General features: G+C 43.5%; 4 protein-coding genes across 4 annotated transcripts; 3 read left to right on the top strand and 1 right to left on the bottom strand.

Annotated features, from left to right (window-relative positions):
* Nucleotides 1-4541: 4541 nt before the first annotated feature.
* Nucleotides 4542-5245, bottom strand: RB195_024674 (uncharacterized protein; the record flags this gene model as incomplete). Its single annotated transcript, XM_064212538.1, has 2 exons — nucleotides 4542-5008; nucleotides 5068-5245. The coding sequence occupies 2 exons, from the start codon at nucleotides 5243-5245 to the stop codon at nucleotides 4542-4544; spliced, it is 645 nt and encodes a 214-aa protein (XP_064068419.1).
* A 7713-nt stretch (nucleotides 5246-12958) lies between these two features.
* On the top strand, nucleotides 12959-13666 carry RB195_024675 (uncharacterized protein; the record flags this gene model as incomplete). The annotated part of the gene is made up of 1 exon (XM_064212539.1): nucleotides 12959-13666. One exon carries the CDS (start codon nucleotides 12959-12961, stop codon nucleotides 13664-13666), a length of 708 nt encoding a protein of 235 aa, XP_064068420.1.
* Nucleotides 13667-14005: 339 nt separating this feature from the next.
* Nucleotides 14006-14740, top strand: RB195_024676 (uncharacterized protein; the record flags this gene model as incomplete). Its single annotated transcript, XM_064212540.1, has 1 exon — nucleotides 14006-14740. The coding sequence occupies one exon, from the start codon at nucleotides 14006-14008 to the stop codon at nucleotides 14738-14740; it is 735 nt and encodes a 244-aa protein (XP_064068421.1).
* Nucleotides 14741-14837: 97 nt separating this feature from the next.
* On the top strand, nucleotides 14838-15293 carry RB195_024677 (uncharacterized protein; the record flags this gene model as incomplete). Its single annotated transcript, XM_064212541.1, has 1 exon — nucleotides 14838-15293. One exon carries the CDS (start codon nucleotides 14838-14840, stop codon nucleotides 15291-15293), a length of 456 nt encoding a protein of 151 aa, XP_064068422.1.
* Nucleotides 15294-18470: the final 3177 nt, after the last annotated feature.

The following is an 18470-nucleotide window of genomic DNA, read 5'->3' on the forward strand; positions in this document are numbered from 1 at the left end:
CGTTCTGCGGCAGACGCACAAATGTGAGCCCCAAAAAGTACAAGGATGGGATGGAACTCGTCCCACCACATCTCTCTGGCGTCCATCTTAGCACTTTCTAGCGCGGGCGCACAATCTGACATTGTTTATCTGGTCCCACTCTTTTTTTTTCTGCCTTCTGGCGCTGGCGCACCACTTCAGCATAAAACTCGCCTCACTCATTCGAAAACCCGCTCATTTGACATCGTGAGTCCGATTCTATCCCGACTTCGTTTTTTTCGGAGCAGAATCATGTTCAGCATGTCACCTCACAAAAAAAAAGAATTATAACTGGATACTTTGCAATTCCTAACAAAAAAGAACACAAATACACAGGGATCGAAGTAGCAGACGTAATTCACATAGAAAAAAATCACCAAAGATAGAAAGGAACTCTTCGGGCAAATACTGGAAAAGAAGAAAACATTAAAGGACGAAAGAAGGCAGGAATTTGAGCTAATGTTAGGAATAGACTACAACAAATTTTCATAATTAATTGTTTTTTTTTTGTCGTATTTAGGTTAACCTCTTGACCATCATAACATGTTTTCACTACAGCAAAACTCTTCGCACAGATGAGATCCGAACCAGCGCTACTCACTTAGTAGGTGAGCATTCTACCACTGGAGCATTGTAAGCAGGTGTGACATATACATGAATCGCTTTATAGGAGAGATTACCAATAACTTTTACGGCTACTTTTCCCCCAAGTTCTGCTGTTGTAACATATTTAAGAATAACAACTATATACGTCTTTAAATTTTGCTGTAGTGAAAACATGTTATGATGGTCAAGAGGTTAACCTAAAGACGACGAAAAACAATTAAAGGCATCACCCCACGAATCTGAGGTGGTGCAGATTTCAGGTGGAGTATTCGTATACGGGATGGGAGACTACGGAGAGGGGGGTGATTCCGTCCATTTCTTGCTAATTGCCGTAAAAAACGGCCCGGAAGATGCGGCGCCACACAAGACTGGCGCGCTCCAGTCGAACCTCTTGTACCAAATGGTGCGCCAAAACGAATGAAGCCGTATCTTCCGGGCCGTTTTTTACGGCAATTAGGAAGAAATGGACGGAATCACCCCCCTCTCCGTAGTCTCCCATCCCGTATACAAATACTCCACCTGAAATCTGCACCACCTCAGATTCGTGGGGTGATGCCTTTAAATATGAAAATTTGTTGTAGTCCATTCCTCGCATTAGCTCAAATTCCTGCCTTCTTTCGTTCTTTAACGTTTTCTTCTTTTCCAGTATTTGCACGAAGAGTTCCTTTCTATCTTTGGTGATTTTTTTCTTTGTGGATTATGTCTGCTACTTCGATCCCTGTGTGTTAGTGTTCCTTTTTTGTTAGGAATTGCAAAGCATCCAGTAATAATTCTTTTTTTTTGTTGTTTTTAAGGTGACATGCTGAACATGATTCTGCTCAAATGTTAAATGAGCGGGTTGTCGAATGAGAAGTCAGTGAGGCGAGTTTTATGCTGAAGTGATGCGCCAGCGCCAGAAGGCAGAAAAAAAAGAGTGGGACCAGATAAACAATGTCAGATAGTGCGTCCGCGCTAGAAAGTGCTAAGATGGGCGGGACGGATTCTGCAGCGTCAGATAGATGCGCTAATCCCAGACGCCAGAGAGATGTGGTGGGACGAGTTCCATCCCATCCTTGTACTTTTTGGGGCTCACATTTGTGCGTCTGCCGCAGAACGCAGTAGAATTGGGTTTTACGTATCCGACAGCGACAGAAGACGTTCAGCCGTATTTCACTGCGTCATGTAGATGCGTCGGTACCAGAAATTAGAAGGGTGGGTAAGAGGGAAAGACAGGTTCAGCGACGACAGGGCGTTTGAACGTAGTGGGACAGGTCCCATGACGTTATAGCGCGCAAACGCCAGGAAGCAGTAAGATGAAGTGAAACGGCATGTCTGCATGAACCTTGTCTCATCGAAGTGTACTGCTCCGTATGTCCATTCATATATACATTGCACTTATCATGCTTGTCAGACGCCAGAGATTTCTCCAGAAATTATCAATACAGATGCAAACATCCGCTTTAGTGTAGTAGCTAGCTGTTTGTGTGATCTGACGTGAGATCCCTGTCAGCAGCAAAACCGCATAATAATTCCAAACGAATTTGTCAGAAAGTGAATGTGACGTTGTGAGCCACTTCATAACCGTGACCAACTGCATATGTTGCGTTTATCCCTATGTATTCTTCCGCACGTCTATTCCCCTATACGTTTACCACCGGCTTGCAACATCGATCCGTCAAAAATTGGAAATAAAGATAGAAACAGCTGTTTAAATAGCAGCTAACAGTTTACGTGATCTAGCTTAAAGCCTTAACTTTATCAGCATGTACGTTCATGTCATTTCATGTTAGCACATCGTCCTCTGTTAGTTGTTTGAGAAAAGAACGGGAAATCTAATACATTGAATAATACTTTCGAATTGTAGTGGTACCAGGGATGCTGAAAATCGAGAACTAGTTTAGTATGTCGGGGGAAGTAGTATATTGTAGTATATAGTATATTGCGGGGGAACCACATTCAAAGGGAAAGACGTTGTTTTAACACTGAATAATTACCAAGGTGTATATTTCTGCGTGGCAAGTGCGATTGCACTTGCACTGGCAAGTTGTACTTGTCTGAAATAAGGAGGACTTCATTTTTCGAAGTTGCAAATCACCTCTTTGATAAGGAGCATATCAGTCTCGAAAGGGATATGACCGTAACCAAGATATCGTCGATTTTCTCTGCTACACATGGTCAAAGGACGAGAGTTCTGTCCATTTGTTTATTACTGACCGAAACTTGGACCCTTAGCCGCATTGAAGGCTTCCATTCCACGCACTTGGCTTTTTCGTAAACGATGTCACGACGTAGTACATGAGCAATGTACCACGTCATGACATCATCTGGAAATGACGAAAGAAGCGGGAGTGGGGATCCACACAAGAATCCTCCACAAGATGACTCATAACCAGCATACCCTAGGTATTGTGAAGCGTTCTGGAACTCCACTGTGTGGCGTAATTTTTGAGCATGCATTCCTCACACAGGATCCCATTTGAGCGCATCTATTTGCACTAAGAACCACATGATCTGAATCTCTCGTAAGAAAAATCTGCGTTTCGAGCATTGCGGTTTGACCGGTAGTCTTTCAATGGAGATTGTTCTTAATGACTTATTGCAGCGCAAAATGTTGACGCATATATCGCATCGTATCCCGATATGTATATAAATAAACCGATGTTGAGCGTTCTGGATTTGGGGAGTAGATGTCATAAGAGGACTCTTCACTTTCTGGAGTAGGAGAACGACATGTTGATGCGTTTCCGCCACGAAAAGGACTGCATCAGGCCCCACTGACAATGAGTTTGCCGACTTTTTCTTAACTATCCTGACATAGACAAATGTGTTTTTTTCTTCTTTTCTTTTTCGTGCACTATCTGTGCATGCGAATAAATAAATAAATAAATAAGTAAATATCATGTTGTTGACTTCATTGAACAAGAGTTCATGATTGAACTCGCATATACTGCGAGCCGTACTGGTCAGTTCCACATTGTATCTAGTGTATCCGTGTTGACAGACTCTGGCGCATCCATGCAAATAATTAAGGCCGAAAACCGTAACTAGAGCAATCGTTAGCTCTTGTTGGCCAACAAAGGGGGTTACCTATTAGGGTTTTGGATGAAATAGTCTGAGAAATTTGACACATATGGGGTAAAGCAGATGATATGCGAATTTCTTTGGAAAGACTTTTTGAGGAGCATCTCACAGACAGGTTTATGCTTCATTTTGCTGTGTACGGTGACTGAAATAGCATTTCTTTGGAGACGTTCGCAAAGGACCTGCACGTTGATCTTACACATATCTGAAATTTGCTTGCTGGTGGTCTCAAACGAGAAGAGCCGTCTTGACATACTTTTGTGACCAGGCTTTTGCTGTAGCTTCTAGAAATGCAATCATGACTTAGCTTCTAGAAATGCAATCATGACTAAGGGCAAAATCGGTATGCGTGGCTAGTACGTGAGACTGAACCACAGTGTTCTCAGAACTGTTCTTTTCTTTTGCCATTTCGTGAATGCCAAACGTTTTTTGCTTTTGGTTTTGCTACACGTGATGATCTGCCTGATTTTTCTTCGTTTTTACCGGTTTCTTTGTCACTAGTAGGATTCGTTTGGGCAACTTCATCATCAAAAATTGAAATTTCTAGTGGGAAGATTTTGTTTGCAGATCTATGCTAAATGTGATTCTTCGGCATTAAGACGTTCACAGATTTCATTAAATCGTCATTGTTTTTTTTATGAGATCTGTGATCTTTCCATAACACCAACTACCGCAGGGCAGATTTTCTTGTTCTACGAGAACGATCTCGTCAGTGGGGGTTCTTGCAACCTTCCATGACGAGGTTCCTTCCTATTGATGTTTTGAACTTCAGGGAGTGCCGTTAGATGTTCTGTTCGCCATCTCTCCGAAAATCTTGCGGTCACTTGTTCAACATGTTGTAGTAGTGCTTGTTTGGGCTACACAACTGCTTGAATTAGACTGGGATCGAATGCAGGATCTCCTTCTTCGAGATCATCAGTTGGCATCAAACTATATTTTAGACTACTCTGAAGGAAATCAACAACTCTAATAGGAATGTTGTCCACACTTGACGTGCAAAGACTTGTAAGAGGCCTTGTGTTAACGATGGTTTCAATCTGAGTTATGATAGTGTATAGCTCAGAATGTGATAGTTTCTTTCGTCCAACGGATTTCGTGGAAGCGCGCTCCACTGTCCCAATCAGCAATAAGCTCTTCCCATCAACGGAGCACCGGATGTATTGAAGATCCATGTGTCCCTTAGTGTTATAGGACATCACCGAGTCTCTGGTATTTTTGCCATCTTGTTCGAATATTGAATCGATAACGCGTTCTCCAAGTTTGAAGTTTGACCCTTTTGAAGTTTGTACCACAATCGGTTCGAATGATTTTTGAGACCCCTCTCCTTGAAATGAACTTTGTGAACGGATTTAGGAAGGAGGTTGCTGGCATATCCTCCACTACCTGAAGGTGGACTGCTCGTATAGTGAGACAGGTGTAAAGGCATATGCAGTCTTTTTTTCTCTCTACTGCATTGATAAAATTCCATGAAGTCACATCCTGGAAAGGCTGCGTTAATATCATTGTTCTTCGCTAAAGGAGGCATTTCACGTGCTCCAAATGACCTTGACTTTTCTTGCATATCACGCCACTTTTTAGATTTTTTTTTTTTTTGAACGCGCTGGAAGGACGAGAAATCCAAGATCGTTGCTCGGCTGTGCACAGGGTCCGGTTTTTTCTGGAATGTGCATTCTTGACTTGAATGTCAATTAGTCTTGGTTGAGTGATCTCAAATTCCTTGTTAAGAAATATTGGAATTTTCATGTTTTAAGTGAGAGTGCATTTTGCAAACCCGAATCGTTCCTTATGCCCTTTTCATTGCAGAAAGTCTCTATCTGAGGAAACTTCTTTCTCAGTCCTTCCAAAGAAATGAATGATGAATGGTCTTCCCAGTGCAAGATTATTTCACTTACTTGAATGCCTTCGGCAGTGATATCCTTCTGAGGATTGAATTTATGCAACTCCAGAAATCGTATCGAATTATGAGTACCCTTCTTTTTGTTCACTTTTCTCACCCAGTGAGATATCGTCTTGCCGACTCTTGCAGTTGTTCGTAGGGCGAAAAGCGTCTCCGTATTCCAGCCCGAAAAGCGCGGTAGTTGTACCAAGGGAGATTTCTTGGTAGCGGTCAATTCGATGCTATATAATTCAGTTGAGAAATCGTTCTGTAGTTTCAATTCTTCATCCGTTTCTGTCTTTTTGATTTCAGACATGGCTTTTAAATGACGAGGAAGTCTCTTTTCACTCAACTATTGTGGTCCATTTATCCATGCGAGATCTCGAATTTGACTGCGTCCATCCCACGTGTTCCCGCATCTGCAGGATTGTACTCTGTAGAAACATGGAAAAATTCACGGATACTCCTTGCTATAGAAGGGTTTCTTTCAATTCCAGGATGTGGCGTTTTTGAGTTTCCACGAATTGCGGAAGGTTTCTGATAGATTTGACCCACCAGAGGGCGATTTCGCTGTCGCTGAGGATATTTACTTCAGCGAATGTGATACTGCTCGCAGATGTTATATTTTTTGCTAGTCGGGTAGGCATACGAATGGGTACGGTTTCAAGTCGAGGTATGGCCTGTTTCGTTTCCTTCGGAGTAGGACAAACTTTCCCACTTTTAAGCGACGATATTGTCTTTCACATTTCGTGACGGAGAAAGGCGCATGTAGGTAACGCTTTAGCGTTGGTTGAGTTTCCAATATAGCGGCAATGTAATGAAGACGTTACGGAACTTCTGGCATGTCTCATTCCATTTTTGTGAAAGATGGCGAGGCACTGGCGCTTTCCATCCTATTCCTGTATCATAGATTTCTCTCACGATATGCTTAAGAAGAATTGTTAGAGGCCCTATACGATACTGATGGGGTCGTAAATGGAGTTGATTTGACTCACTACGTATCTTTTTGTAAGGGTATATTTTTTCGGCAAAGTTGAGGCTTATTTGAAATAGGTCTGCCCTCGTGTTGTATTTTACACCTAGAAGCTTAATAGTTCCATTGGGCGCACGGTCCTTCACGAGAAGAAGCGCTTTGCTCTCTGTGTGTTTCGCAACAGCTTCTATAGGCGTTGTAGCGCTTAGAAGTGTATTGCCGACGTACAGATGGTCGAGGATTTCGTTGGAGTGCGAGGTATTCTCGGACTGTAGATATGCAAGAAGAGACATATATTCGGGTCAAAACGACTTGAATCACGAGTGTAGTTGTGGTGCATTTGCGTACGCGCTCGAAACGGCGCCGTGGAGGCAGCAGGTGGAACCGAGGTGGAATCGTCGCAAACTCACTCACTACGATGGGATGGGCGGTGTCAGCAAGGGTTTCAACACGCTCCCACTTGCTGCGCTCAACCGAAGCGCCACGAAAGAGCCCGCGTACGCAATTGCGTACGTGTTTCATGTCGTTTTGACCCTACTATATTTTGAATACTGGGTGATGGTTTTGCACCGAAAGGAACTCTTTTAAATCGATGTTCGATGATTTTGTCCATGGGCTGAGAGCTGTTCTGAATCTCTGAACCAAAGAAATCGGCATAGGTCCTTATGTGTGTCATTAAGTCGTGAAAGCTGAATCAAAGTCGCATGTCGTGACAATTTTGCTTGTTTTACTGGCGATAAGGATGTCATCAATCTTTCCTATCAAGTTTTCGCTTTTGAGGGTCGCCAGAGAAAGCTGTCTTTTTCGTTTGGAAGATGCGTCGAAAACCATTCTCAGAAGCTTTATTTTGTGAGCACGGTATACCCCTCAATGAGGTGTATTGTGCAATCCAGCTGAATTTGGGATTTCTCCGGACACTTTCTCAATGAAGTCGTCGACTTCGTACTGTTTCAGCACTCAACAATGTTATTCCTTCTCTGTGGAGTTGTCTGCCAGGTGGCGATGGAGACTTATGGGCCGTTTTGTAGCTGACGAGTAATTCCCGACTAGATCGATTTCTTTGAGTGGGAATGGTGCTGTGACAAATCCCCTATCAAACGAAATCAGTTTTATGTAGTTTTTGAAATGAGAGAGAAGGGCATTGTTTTCGGTATTCTCTTCGCATGAAATTCATATAACCTCTTATTCAAACAGTTCGTTCGGCATATAATTTTCTTTTTCATTATATGCCATTGCACTCGTGCTGTGAGTATTCACAAGTACATTCACGACTTGATCTTGAAGGTTTGCAGAGCCACGTCCCTGTATTGTTGGAACGAAGATAGTCGTTTGCCAGTTTTAATCAGTACGGCGTGAGAAGACTGTTTCCATTATCTAGAATCAAGTTGTAGTAGCAGTCGAGTCCAACGATGATTTTCGGGAGCTGGTGTTCACCCTTTATGTTTGGATTGCAAACTAGAAGATTACTATCTTGAAGGAACTGTTGGTCTGCTAAGCAGAGTTTCACTGCTGGAAATCCGTCTGTCAACTTCGGCTTAGTCTGCATCAAGATTTCCAGATCTTTTCCGTATGCGGTACCTATCCTTAAGTTGACAATGTTGCTTTCGAATATTTCAGTGTTTCCTCTAATTGCGAACATGATTCTTGTTTCAATTTTCAATTTAGGCAAGTCTAGTTTAAAAGCAAACTCCTCTTCGATTATGGTTTTTTGTGAGCCAGTATCGAAAAACGAACACAGCTTCTCCGAATTTCTCCGAATTGTGATCCCAAATATTATCTCCAGCAGTAATGAAGGGCAATTTGTTGTTGACTTGATGCTATAGACGTACCTTCTTTTGCGGCATGATTCTCGGTGCTTTGTATTTCACAGTTTACTGAGGTTTCAACATTCATCTCTTCTCTGCTTTGATCACTCTTGATGTGAATGTTTACTTTCTGGTTTTTTTGTTGGAAGAATCCCGGTTTGCGGACTCGTTGAAGTTTCCGTTTCTTGTGTAGTTGTTGTTATTTCTTTGTTCAGATCGTTGGTATTTTTCACGTGAAGAATGCGAACTTTGTTTTGAATCGCTGCGCCGGATGGCTGCACTTAAGCTGTAGCTATCATGAGTTCCGCTCGTGTCTTCATTGTACATAATTCAAAATGATGCAGCTTAACACACAGTGAGCAGTTGTCTCTGCTGCATGCTTTGCTTGGATGTCGGTCGGAGTAGCATTTCCAGCACAGCCGTTTCTCAATCATTATCTTTCGCTTTTCTGGGACCTCGTAGTATGCGATAAAACTGGCCGCTTCGCTTGGCAATGCCGCTCACTATTTTCTACAGGGAATTCGACTGGAGCGCGCCAGCCTTGTGCGGCGCCGCATCTTCCGGGCCGCTTTTTACGGCAATTTGGAAGAAATGGACGGAATCACCTTCTCTCCATAGTCTCCCATCCCGTATACGAATACTCCACCTGAAATCCGTACCACCTCAGGTTCGTGGGGTGATGCCTTTAAGATTGCTTCTGTCCACATCGCATCTTTCGTCGACCTGATATCCTGACCCGCGGATACCATCTGGTTCAACAGCATGGATATCCCGTCGCAAACATACTCGCTGCTTTCCTTTTTGTCACCTTGCTGGATGTGACGGAACTGCTGGATTATTTGACACTTGTTTGCTGGCTTGTTTCCATATTTTTTCTTCAACATCTCTATCATCCAGTCAAAATTCTGTAGTATAACTTGTCGATAGTGAAAATGAAGCAAGAGCCAAGATTGTTAACAAACTTTATTACGGCTAACGTTTCGACGTCGTCGCCTTCGTCAGAGCCTGGGAATTCAGATCATTTGTAATATATCCTCTCAATTGTCTCATCCAAAACAGGTCATCATTCCCTAAGATGCTACATCCAAAATTGAAACCAAAAGAGTCCAAATCGTTGTGCTTACCTAGATAGTAGTGTTGCCGTGATATTAGTGGACCTCCGCGTGATGTGATAAAATCGCTGCGCTAATACTGATTAGGACGCGACCCGCATATGACTCCGTAGATCAAAACCCGCAAAGGTCTTGACACAGAGCCAGGTCGTTGGTCACGGGCATGCACTCTTTCTTTCTATTCATTTTTGGACTTTTAGCGTTTATTGAAAACGCCTCCACAGTTCTGCGGGCCACATTTTCGGGTATCATAGGATCGTGACAGCTATGTACAAGGGAGCATTTTCATTATATTTTCTGCGATAAGTTTCGAGAGTGGCTGCTAGGTTTGAATGTTTCATCCCATCCAGATGTTTTTTAATACGAACACAAAGAGGTAGTCCTGTTTCGCCAATATATTGATCACAACATGTTTTGCACGAAATTAAATAAACGACGCCAGACACCATGCAGTCGCCTGCCTTACCAAATGGACATATTACACAGTTTTGAGTCAGGCAAATGCGATCGTACATTCTGTTTCGCACTAACTGCTTCCTGAGATTTGTGGGAGGTATTTCCACAACTCTCACTTGGTCATCGAGACCACACCTAACCAGACTGGCCCTTATCGCCTTACTTAGGTTGTCGGTTATGAAAGGTAAGCAGAAATTCGGGACATGTTTAGGACAGCCGCAAGGGTGACGTCTAATGTCTAGGCGCGGTTCGATGCGGTTAACCTTGCACAGCGGTTCCCAACTTCTAATGGTTACATTGCTAATGTACCGCGGAGGTCAGGTCTTATTGCGCAGCAAAATTATGCTACAGTGGTTGACTCGAAAAAGATCAATTTCTGCTTACCTTTCATAACCGACAGCCTGAGCAAGGCGATAAGGGCCAGTCTGGTTAGGTGTGGTCTCGATGACCAAGTGAGAGCTGTGGAAATACCTCCCAGAAATCTCAAGAAGCAGTTAGTGCGAAACAAAATGTAAGATCGCATTTGCCTGACTCCAAACTGTGTAATATGGCCATTCGGTAAGGCAGGTGACTGCATGTTCTCTAGTGTAGTTTATTTAATTTCGTGCAAAACTTGTGGCGAACAATATATTGGCGAAACAGGGCTACCTCTTTGTGTTCGTATTAAAGAACATCTGGTTGGGATGAAACATTCAAATGCAGCAGCCACTATCGAAACTTATCGCAGAAAATATAATGAAATTGCTCCTTTCTGCGTAGCTGCCACGATCCTATCGTCCCGAAAATGTGGCCCGCAGAACTTTGAAGGCGTTTTCAAAAGCCCAAAAATGAATAGAAAGGAAGAGTGCATGGCCGTGACCAACGACCTGGCTCTGTGTCTAGACCTTTGCGAGTTTTGATCTACGGGGTCATACGCGGGTCGCATCTTATTTAGTATTAGCGGAGCCATTTTATCACGCGCAGGTCCACTAATATCACGGCAACACTACTATCTAGGTAAGCACAACGATTTAGACTCTTTTGGTTTCAATTTTGGATGTAGCATCTTAGGGAATGATAACTTGTTCTGGATGAGGCATTTGAGAGGATATATTACAAATGATCTGACTTACCAGGCTCTGACGAAGGCGACGACGTCGAAACGTTAGCCGTAATAAGGTTTGTTAACAATCTTGGCTCTTGTTTCAATTTCACTATCGACAAGTTGCAATCTGTATGCTAACATTCAAGGAAGGTCGAACTTTCGCAATTGTATGGTATGAATTGAATTCCTTCAATTTTTTTATCTTATTTACCATCAGGGCTTTCTTTTAAGAGCGGCATTTTTGCAATGGTCGTAACTGTTCCTGAATTTTCTTGTAGGCAGAGATCTCTGTGAGTTTCGTACGAAACATTAGGTTGAGCTCTGTGGCATCGCTTGTTAGCTCTGTAGGACTCCTGTCTTTTTCAGTTTTCTCTATTCCTTGTTGTTCTTTTCCTCATCTTTATTTTTTGTGCTGTCGTAGTCGTTTTTGAGTTTGTCTACGCGGGTTTGCAAATTGGCATTGCAAAATCAATTCGCGCCATGCTACTTTTTGGATAAGCTCAGTGAATTGGAGTGCTTCACATTATAGTTCATCACTCTTTGAATACTTCAGTTTGTGAATTTGTGTAATTTTTGAAACTAACTACAAGCGAATTAAGCGTTATGACGCTGTGCAGTATTGGTTTTCCGTAAATTATGGATTCCACCTTTTTTTCCTCTTGATGGGGGTCACTGCAGGCTACTTTGAAGCTTTAATATTCTGATACACCAAGAGAACAATCAGTTTTTCTTTTGATGGCCTGAACAATGTTTGCCCAGTGCGCCAAAAACTGATCGAGAAGGTCCTATGGGGAACTTTATGTTATGACACTATAGCCTCGTTTCTGGCTTGTGTCCGAAAAACCGTTTCCGACTTATTATATTGTCCGATCATCGAGAGTGGAGAAATCCTATTCTTCGGAAAAAAATCAACGCTCGCCATTGCTTTCAAGGCTAAAATTGAGGCACCGGTTTGGGAAATACGACCTTTGCATTATTGTCGACATATCGATGACTGTTTCTTTGTCTGTTCGTCTCAAACAAAGCTGGATAACTGCTTCAAGGTTTTAACATGAGCAGTCGGAGTATATAACGTTCACTCGGGATAAGCCTAGAGGAGAATGGTTACTGTTCCTCAACTCCCAAGTGCATATTTCAAACAGAACGCACAGGGCAAAGTGGTACCGCAAATCCAGTGATAAGAATATTCTAGTTCACTTCTTTCTGCTCATCCCACACAACTTAAAAGATCGGTAGTACGAAACATGTTTTCCACGGCCACCTTCGTTCGCACTGGGAGAGAGGAAGGACGAGAATCTATCGAGCTTGCTAGGAAAATTGCGGTCAGTAATGCCTACACACATATGCGGGCTATTAAAAAAAGAGTACTAACCCGAAACAAATCTGGTACAGAGAAAGTACCCTTTTGTGTACTGTTTATTTCCGATTAGGTTAGCGCTGCCATCCGGCGGTGTCTGAGGAAAGCTAATCTTGAAGGATATGTTGCCATCGTGGAGCTCCCCCCTAGTAACCTTAGGTAAAATGTTCATTCGCAATCGCTTATATGATCGTATTTGCACCACACCGGAGCGCAAAATATTTGCGGATAACAACGACGGTGATTGCATGTAATCGGATCAAAGAACACCTGTGTTGTGGCCCACGTCACGTAGTCCCCAACGCTTCGTCATCATTCTAATAGGCGGAGCTTTGGTAATGGTCAGGAGAGAACACTTGTGTTGTGTGAGGAGGACGGTAGCGGTCCTCTCATTGACTTCTCTAGCGCTTTGTTGTCAATTTCGCGTCTTGTAGTAAATCGTTATATTAAACGTGAACGAGAGTCGAAGGCTGGCACAATTTTTTCTGGTGCATCGGCCGATACCTTCAGTTAGCCCGCGTGGCAGCACACGAATCAGCCTGTTCTCCCTCATATTAAGGTCAAGAACCGCTGATTCCGGAAAACGAGCATCGTACCTCAACCCTAGCAAAATGAGCAAAATCACGCTCTTGCTACAAAGTCTCGAAGACGAGTACAATGGCCTAAAGTCAGTGGCAGAACTCTATAAGGAGACCGCTGGGTCAAATCAACCTCCCTCAGAGGAGCAAGCACGTCGCGTCTACTGCGAACAAAGAAGGTGTGAGCTGCAAATTGCGCTTGACAACGTTGAGAAAAAGCTTACCGTGCTGAAGGAAGTCTATCAATCTATCATGCAGACCTACAAAGAGGCAACTAAGCCTGAGAAGAAGGAAATGCTCTCAGAGATGGAAGAGTTGAAGCAAAAAGCAAACTTTCGCGTTCTCAAGCAAGACGGAGAATGCATGGTAATGGCGCTGAAAGCCAGACTGCATGAAATAAGCACACAAGTCGCTATTATAGATCTGAAAAACCTGCACTCACAAGATCCCAACCAAAGCGAAAGAGGCTTGCAGCCTTGTGAAGATGATGAATATGAAGACCTTGATCCATGCAGCCTACTATCAAACACTGATCAAAAACGTGCAGCACAGAATCCAACAACCTATCACACTAGCGCAGAGCAACATCTTGAGCTGTCGCCAGCACTCAGAGTGAAGTACCCACAACTCAAGCTACCCCATTTCGATGGTCAAAACGAATCTTGGGAGGAGTTCTGGGATACGTTCTCCCTGATAATTGATCAGAACTCGCAGCTGAATGACCTCGAGGAAATACTCTAAAGGACTCAATCAGAGGAAAGGCTCAGCAGGCAATAAGGAGTATACCTATGCGTAGCTCCAACTACAGACTTATTGTCGATGTACTGCAGAAAAAGTACGGTAACAAAGGAAATAACCGGTCAAAGATAGTGCGAAGGCTCATGAACATACCTAAAGCAACTTCAAGAGCAGCTAGCTGCGTAGCAACCCTGGATCAGGTGAAAGACCTTGTTTTCCAAATGATAGCCACTGGCTATGACATTCGGAAAAAGCATGACCCTCTAAAACGGAATCATGTGCGCATGTTCAACGAATTCGAATGCAGCCCGATGTCTATGCCCTCAACACACTTTCAGAGCAATGCGAAATTCTACTGCGGTTCTACTGCTCTCCACAGTGCACTACAATATTTCAGCAGCAGACACAGTTTCGATCGACTCCCATGAAGCAGAAGTAACGATGGTAATTACTTCTCGAAAAGAAATTCAAATGACCTTGATAGCCATAGATCCTTCCTGCACCATAAATGCAACGAACGTCACAGGCTGCTACAGTTGCACAGAGGCGGCCAAAACAACCGTCTACTGCTACTCCGAAAAGCCTCGTGAATTGGCACTAGACTGCTCACATCAAACATTTCTCCTCAAGTGCTCAACAAAAAGTGAAGCAAACCATCTCAAGCTCGAATACAACCACGCGCATGTACAAGATCGCTGCCGATATCAGTGTGGGGCACAAACGCACGATATTCTGCTAGCGGAAAAATTACTGTATCACAGAAGTATGACGGACGACGAAATTTTTGATAGCGCAAGTAAAAAGGTGAATGGCAGCTTGTGGGAAGGCTTCTCAATCCCAGATATGAACCCGCTCATGATGGCTTTCGTACAGCATTGGAAAATATCACTGAGTGTGATAGCAACCTTCGCTATAGTTGTTCTTTTGATCTACGCTTTCGGTCCTTCTGTTATCGTAGCCCTCATCAAAGTGATCACTGCAATCGTCGAGCTGCTTTTACGTACACTGTTCGCATGTCTTGGCGACGCCCTCAAAGCTTGCCTCCAGAGAGCAGTCAATGACTCAACGAAACAGTAGCCTAGACCGTCTCTCCTTCACTACATAAAGAGCAAAAAGAGATGTCACGCCCGCTTCTCGCCTTTCGTAATAGTTCGTAGTCCTCTGTCGTCCAAGCATGCCGAAACAGCTGCCGCCGTCTAGCACGTCTGCCAAAGAAGACGCACCTGCAACGGGCCTCGAGTCAGCACTAAATTCTGACACTTTTGAGGTCTCGACTCGCTTAACCTTGAGTCTACTCATGTCTGCTATTCAAGAGCTGAAAGACAAACTGCTTTCACTAGAGAGCAAGATCGACACCCTTCTCGCCCAATTACCACCCCGCCTCTTCTGTATTTTCTGTGAAAACAACAATGAAGACGGTCATCGATCCTCCAGTTGCACTGTATTCAGTGATGCTATTGCTAGATCACTGCGACTAAGAGACCTGAATAAGTGCATCAACTGCCTCGCTCCTGCCCACGGCCAATGTCAGCATAAATGTCGCACCTGTGGCGGCCCACATCATGCGATTCTTTGTTTCGTCAGAGCGAGACCAGAGCGTCCTCCACAGAAGCGTTCGAGGCGTGAATAGTAAGCGTTTGTCTCTTTCAGGTTCATTTCGCCCCAGTACACAAGATATCCTCCTGATTTGCTCGCTTAAGACATCCTATTGATTTGCTCGTTGGTAACATTTTGATGTTTTTCGTAGGGCTTTCAGACTTTGAACGTTATATTGACACGTACTTCAACACTCTTCAGCCTTGTTTCACTTTTTCGCGCCATGAATACAAAACGTGAGAAAAATATTCTACGTAGTACGACAGGTTGTATAACCCACTTACCAGAACTCATGAAAGTTCAATGCAAGATTTGTTCGCTAACTCGTACTTGAAGATGTAAGCGCGAAATCACAGTCCACAACTCACAAAAGCTACACTATCAGCTGAGCATTCTCGGTTGGTTAGCAGCCTGCCATAGTTCTGTTATTTCGGTGATGATCTCTCCTTCAAGTACATTTCATATTACGTGCACTTATCTCTGTCACAAGCTGACATGCTTTTCAATTTTCGCTCAATTCCATCAACGTCAATAGAGAGGAGCCGAATAAAGAACCAATTGCAGAGACCGCAAACAATCTGTCAATGGGCGGCACAACCAAAAAAAAAAAAAAAACTAACACGTGAGCATCATTTCGCGTAATCTGATAGTCTGCACTTTTCCTTGTATTTGTTAATTGGTAAACTGCTTACAGTGCAATATTAACCTAGAATGGCACATTTACTAGTTCAGGTGTTTTCATTTTATTGCGCCCCGGGAGTGTTGTGGCCCACGTCACGTAGTCCCCAACGCTTCGTCATCATTCTAATAGGCGGAGCTTTGGTAATGGTCTAGAGAGAACATTTGTGTTGTGTGAGGAGGACGGTAGCGGTCCTCCCATTGACTTCTCTAGCGCTTTGTTGTCAATTTCGCGTCTTGTAATAAATCGTTATATTAAACGTGAACGAGAGTCGAAGGCTGGCACAACCTGGACGGCAAAGGGAAATCATGTGATTCCACTGGATTAAATGGTCATAGGGTGCAGCTTCATAACGGAGAAGATTTTGAAGTTAAGATCTCAATTTTGGCGCGCGAACCTAGTACTGCGGCGCGCAAGGCTCTGGAGTCTTTTTGGATCCACTCCAAGGGCTCAAAGATGAATCGCAAAGAGGAATGTCTCTGCATTACGAGGGAACTCGCTGCTCTATTTAAAGGCAGCATACCACAAATCTGGGGTGGTACGGATTTCAGGAGGAGTATCCGTATACGGGTCGTAGATTATGAAGACCGGGGTGGTCCCGCTCATCTTTCCCTGAATCACTGCAAGCAGCCGACCTCTGAATGCTGTTTTGTACGATGCCTTCTATTGCAGCGCGCCACCCTTGCACGCGTAGCTCCCTTACTGCCTATCACGGAAAGTCCGGATTGGTCTTTGACGAATCGCAGGGCGGAGGCGGCGCAAGGGGTGGAGCGTTGCAATATATGGCGTAGTACAAAACAGCATTCTGGAGGCGGCTGTTTGTAGTGATGCAGGGAGAGATGAGCAGAACTACCTCCGTCTCCATAATCTGCTACCCCGTATACGGATACTCCTCGTGAAATCGGCACCACCTCAGATTCGTGGTATGCTGCCTTTAAGGCTGATATTTGATTGCGCTGGTCACCACACGACAGGTATCTACCACAGTGGCACAGAATAGTCAGTTGATTCTAGGGTACGATATTCTTTCTACTGGTAGCTATGAGACCCAACAGTAAACGTAGGACTTTCTTTTTTGGGCGGATAAGGCGTTTGATCGGATTAATCACGTTCGATTTCACCCTTTCAGGATCTGGAGAAGGCGATATCGCCGAAACGTTAGCCAGGAATATAAGGATTGTAACAACCTCGTGTTCGGCTCAATTAAACAAATCAATTATCAAATTTTGTGAGAGAAAGAAAGTCAATTTCTCATTTGTGCAAACAAAAAAAATAATGGACCGGGATCTACTTGCGTGGATTTGGCTCACGGCTATCGGGTGTTTCTATCAGTTTGTCACTCTACGGAGACAATGGTGCCTTGAATAGGTATATACAGGGTCGAATACGTTAATATGTAATATTGTGTTGATATTTCTCTTTATCTAATGTAATATTTACCTAATATCTCTTTAGAACTATTTATTCTTTGCATTTGTGTCGTTTTCTGTAGCCGTATTCAGAAAACATTTGAACCTATACGCAAAAGTTGTGTCTGCCACAAACTTCCAAAGACAAACAGAGAGGAAAAATATTCATTGTTTCAACATTACATTTCAGTATTCAAAATCAACACAGCTGCTGCTTGACGAATAGGGATTGACATCCCCTTTACTTCCTCGTTCCCTCGTTCCCTTTTCGTGAACATCCAACCCAACCGAAAAACAATTATACATTACTTTGAACGCTCGAAACGCGCCCTTGATTACCCTTTCTCACTGGAGTAGTTTGGTTTGAAAGCAGCGAAACTGACATGGTACAGAAACCACACGGAGAACGTTCAGTTCGGGTTGTAGATCACGGAAGCAAGAGTGATCCCGCTTTTTCCCCATAGTCGCCCTAAAAGCGGTGTGGGAACCGCTTCAGTTCCTTTGAGGTACGTTAGAGCACGCCTCTTGTAGATGGCCCTCATAAGCCTATTCATTGGTTTTACTTGAACAGGCTGGGAGGAGGCATTCATATTCGACCGCTCCCACTTGGATGCTACTGAGTTAGGAAAGAACACCATTTTTACAACGACTAGGGAAGGTTGAGCGGATTCACGCTAATTTCCGTAATCTGCAATTCAAGCTCTACTTTTTCCCTGAGGTTTTCGTGCCACGTCATCGTGGTAAATCTCAAACGATTCTGAATTGAGGCGAACGCGCTAACGCATCCCAACCGGATTGATTACAATCAGACATGTTGTCGTTTATAGTCATAACACTAGACAAACTCTTTCCTGTTGGTTCAGCAGTTTCTTCTGATTCCAAAGTATCTCCTCAAACACTTCAGTTTGTGGGAATTCGAATTGTGCCCAATTTTTCGTGTGGTTGTGCATACTTAGATACTTAGCCTATTTTCAAAACGGATTTCAGGATCCTACCACGAACACAATTGCCTATTCATGCACAATTAAAGAAGAAATGTAACAGAAATTGAATTCGTACAAACCAAAATTTTAGAGGCACCCTGGAAGCGAAACAAACGACAGAAAGAGTGGTATTTTGTCGT

Source organism: Necator americanus, chromosome X, assembly GCF_031761385.1.
Source record: "Necator americanus strain Aroian chromosome X, whole genome shotgun sequence".
NCBI classification, from domain to species: Eukaryota; Metazoa; Nematoda; class Chromadorea; order Rhabditida; family Ancylostomatidae; genus Necator; species Necator americanus.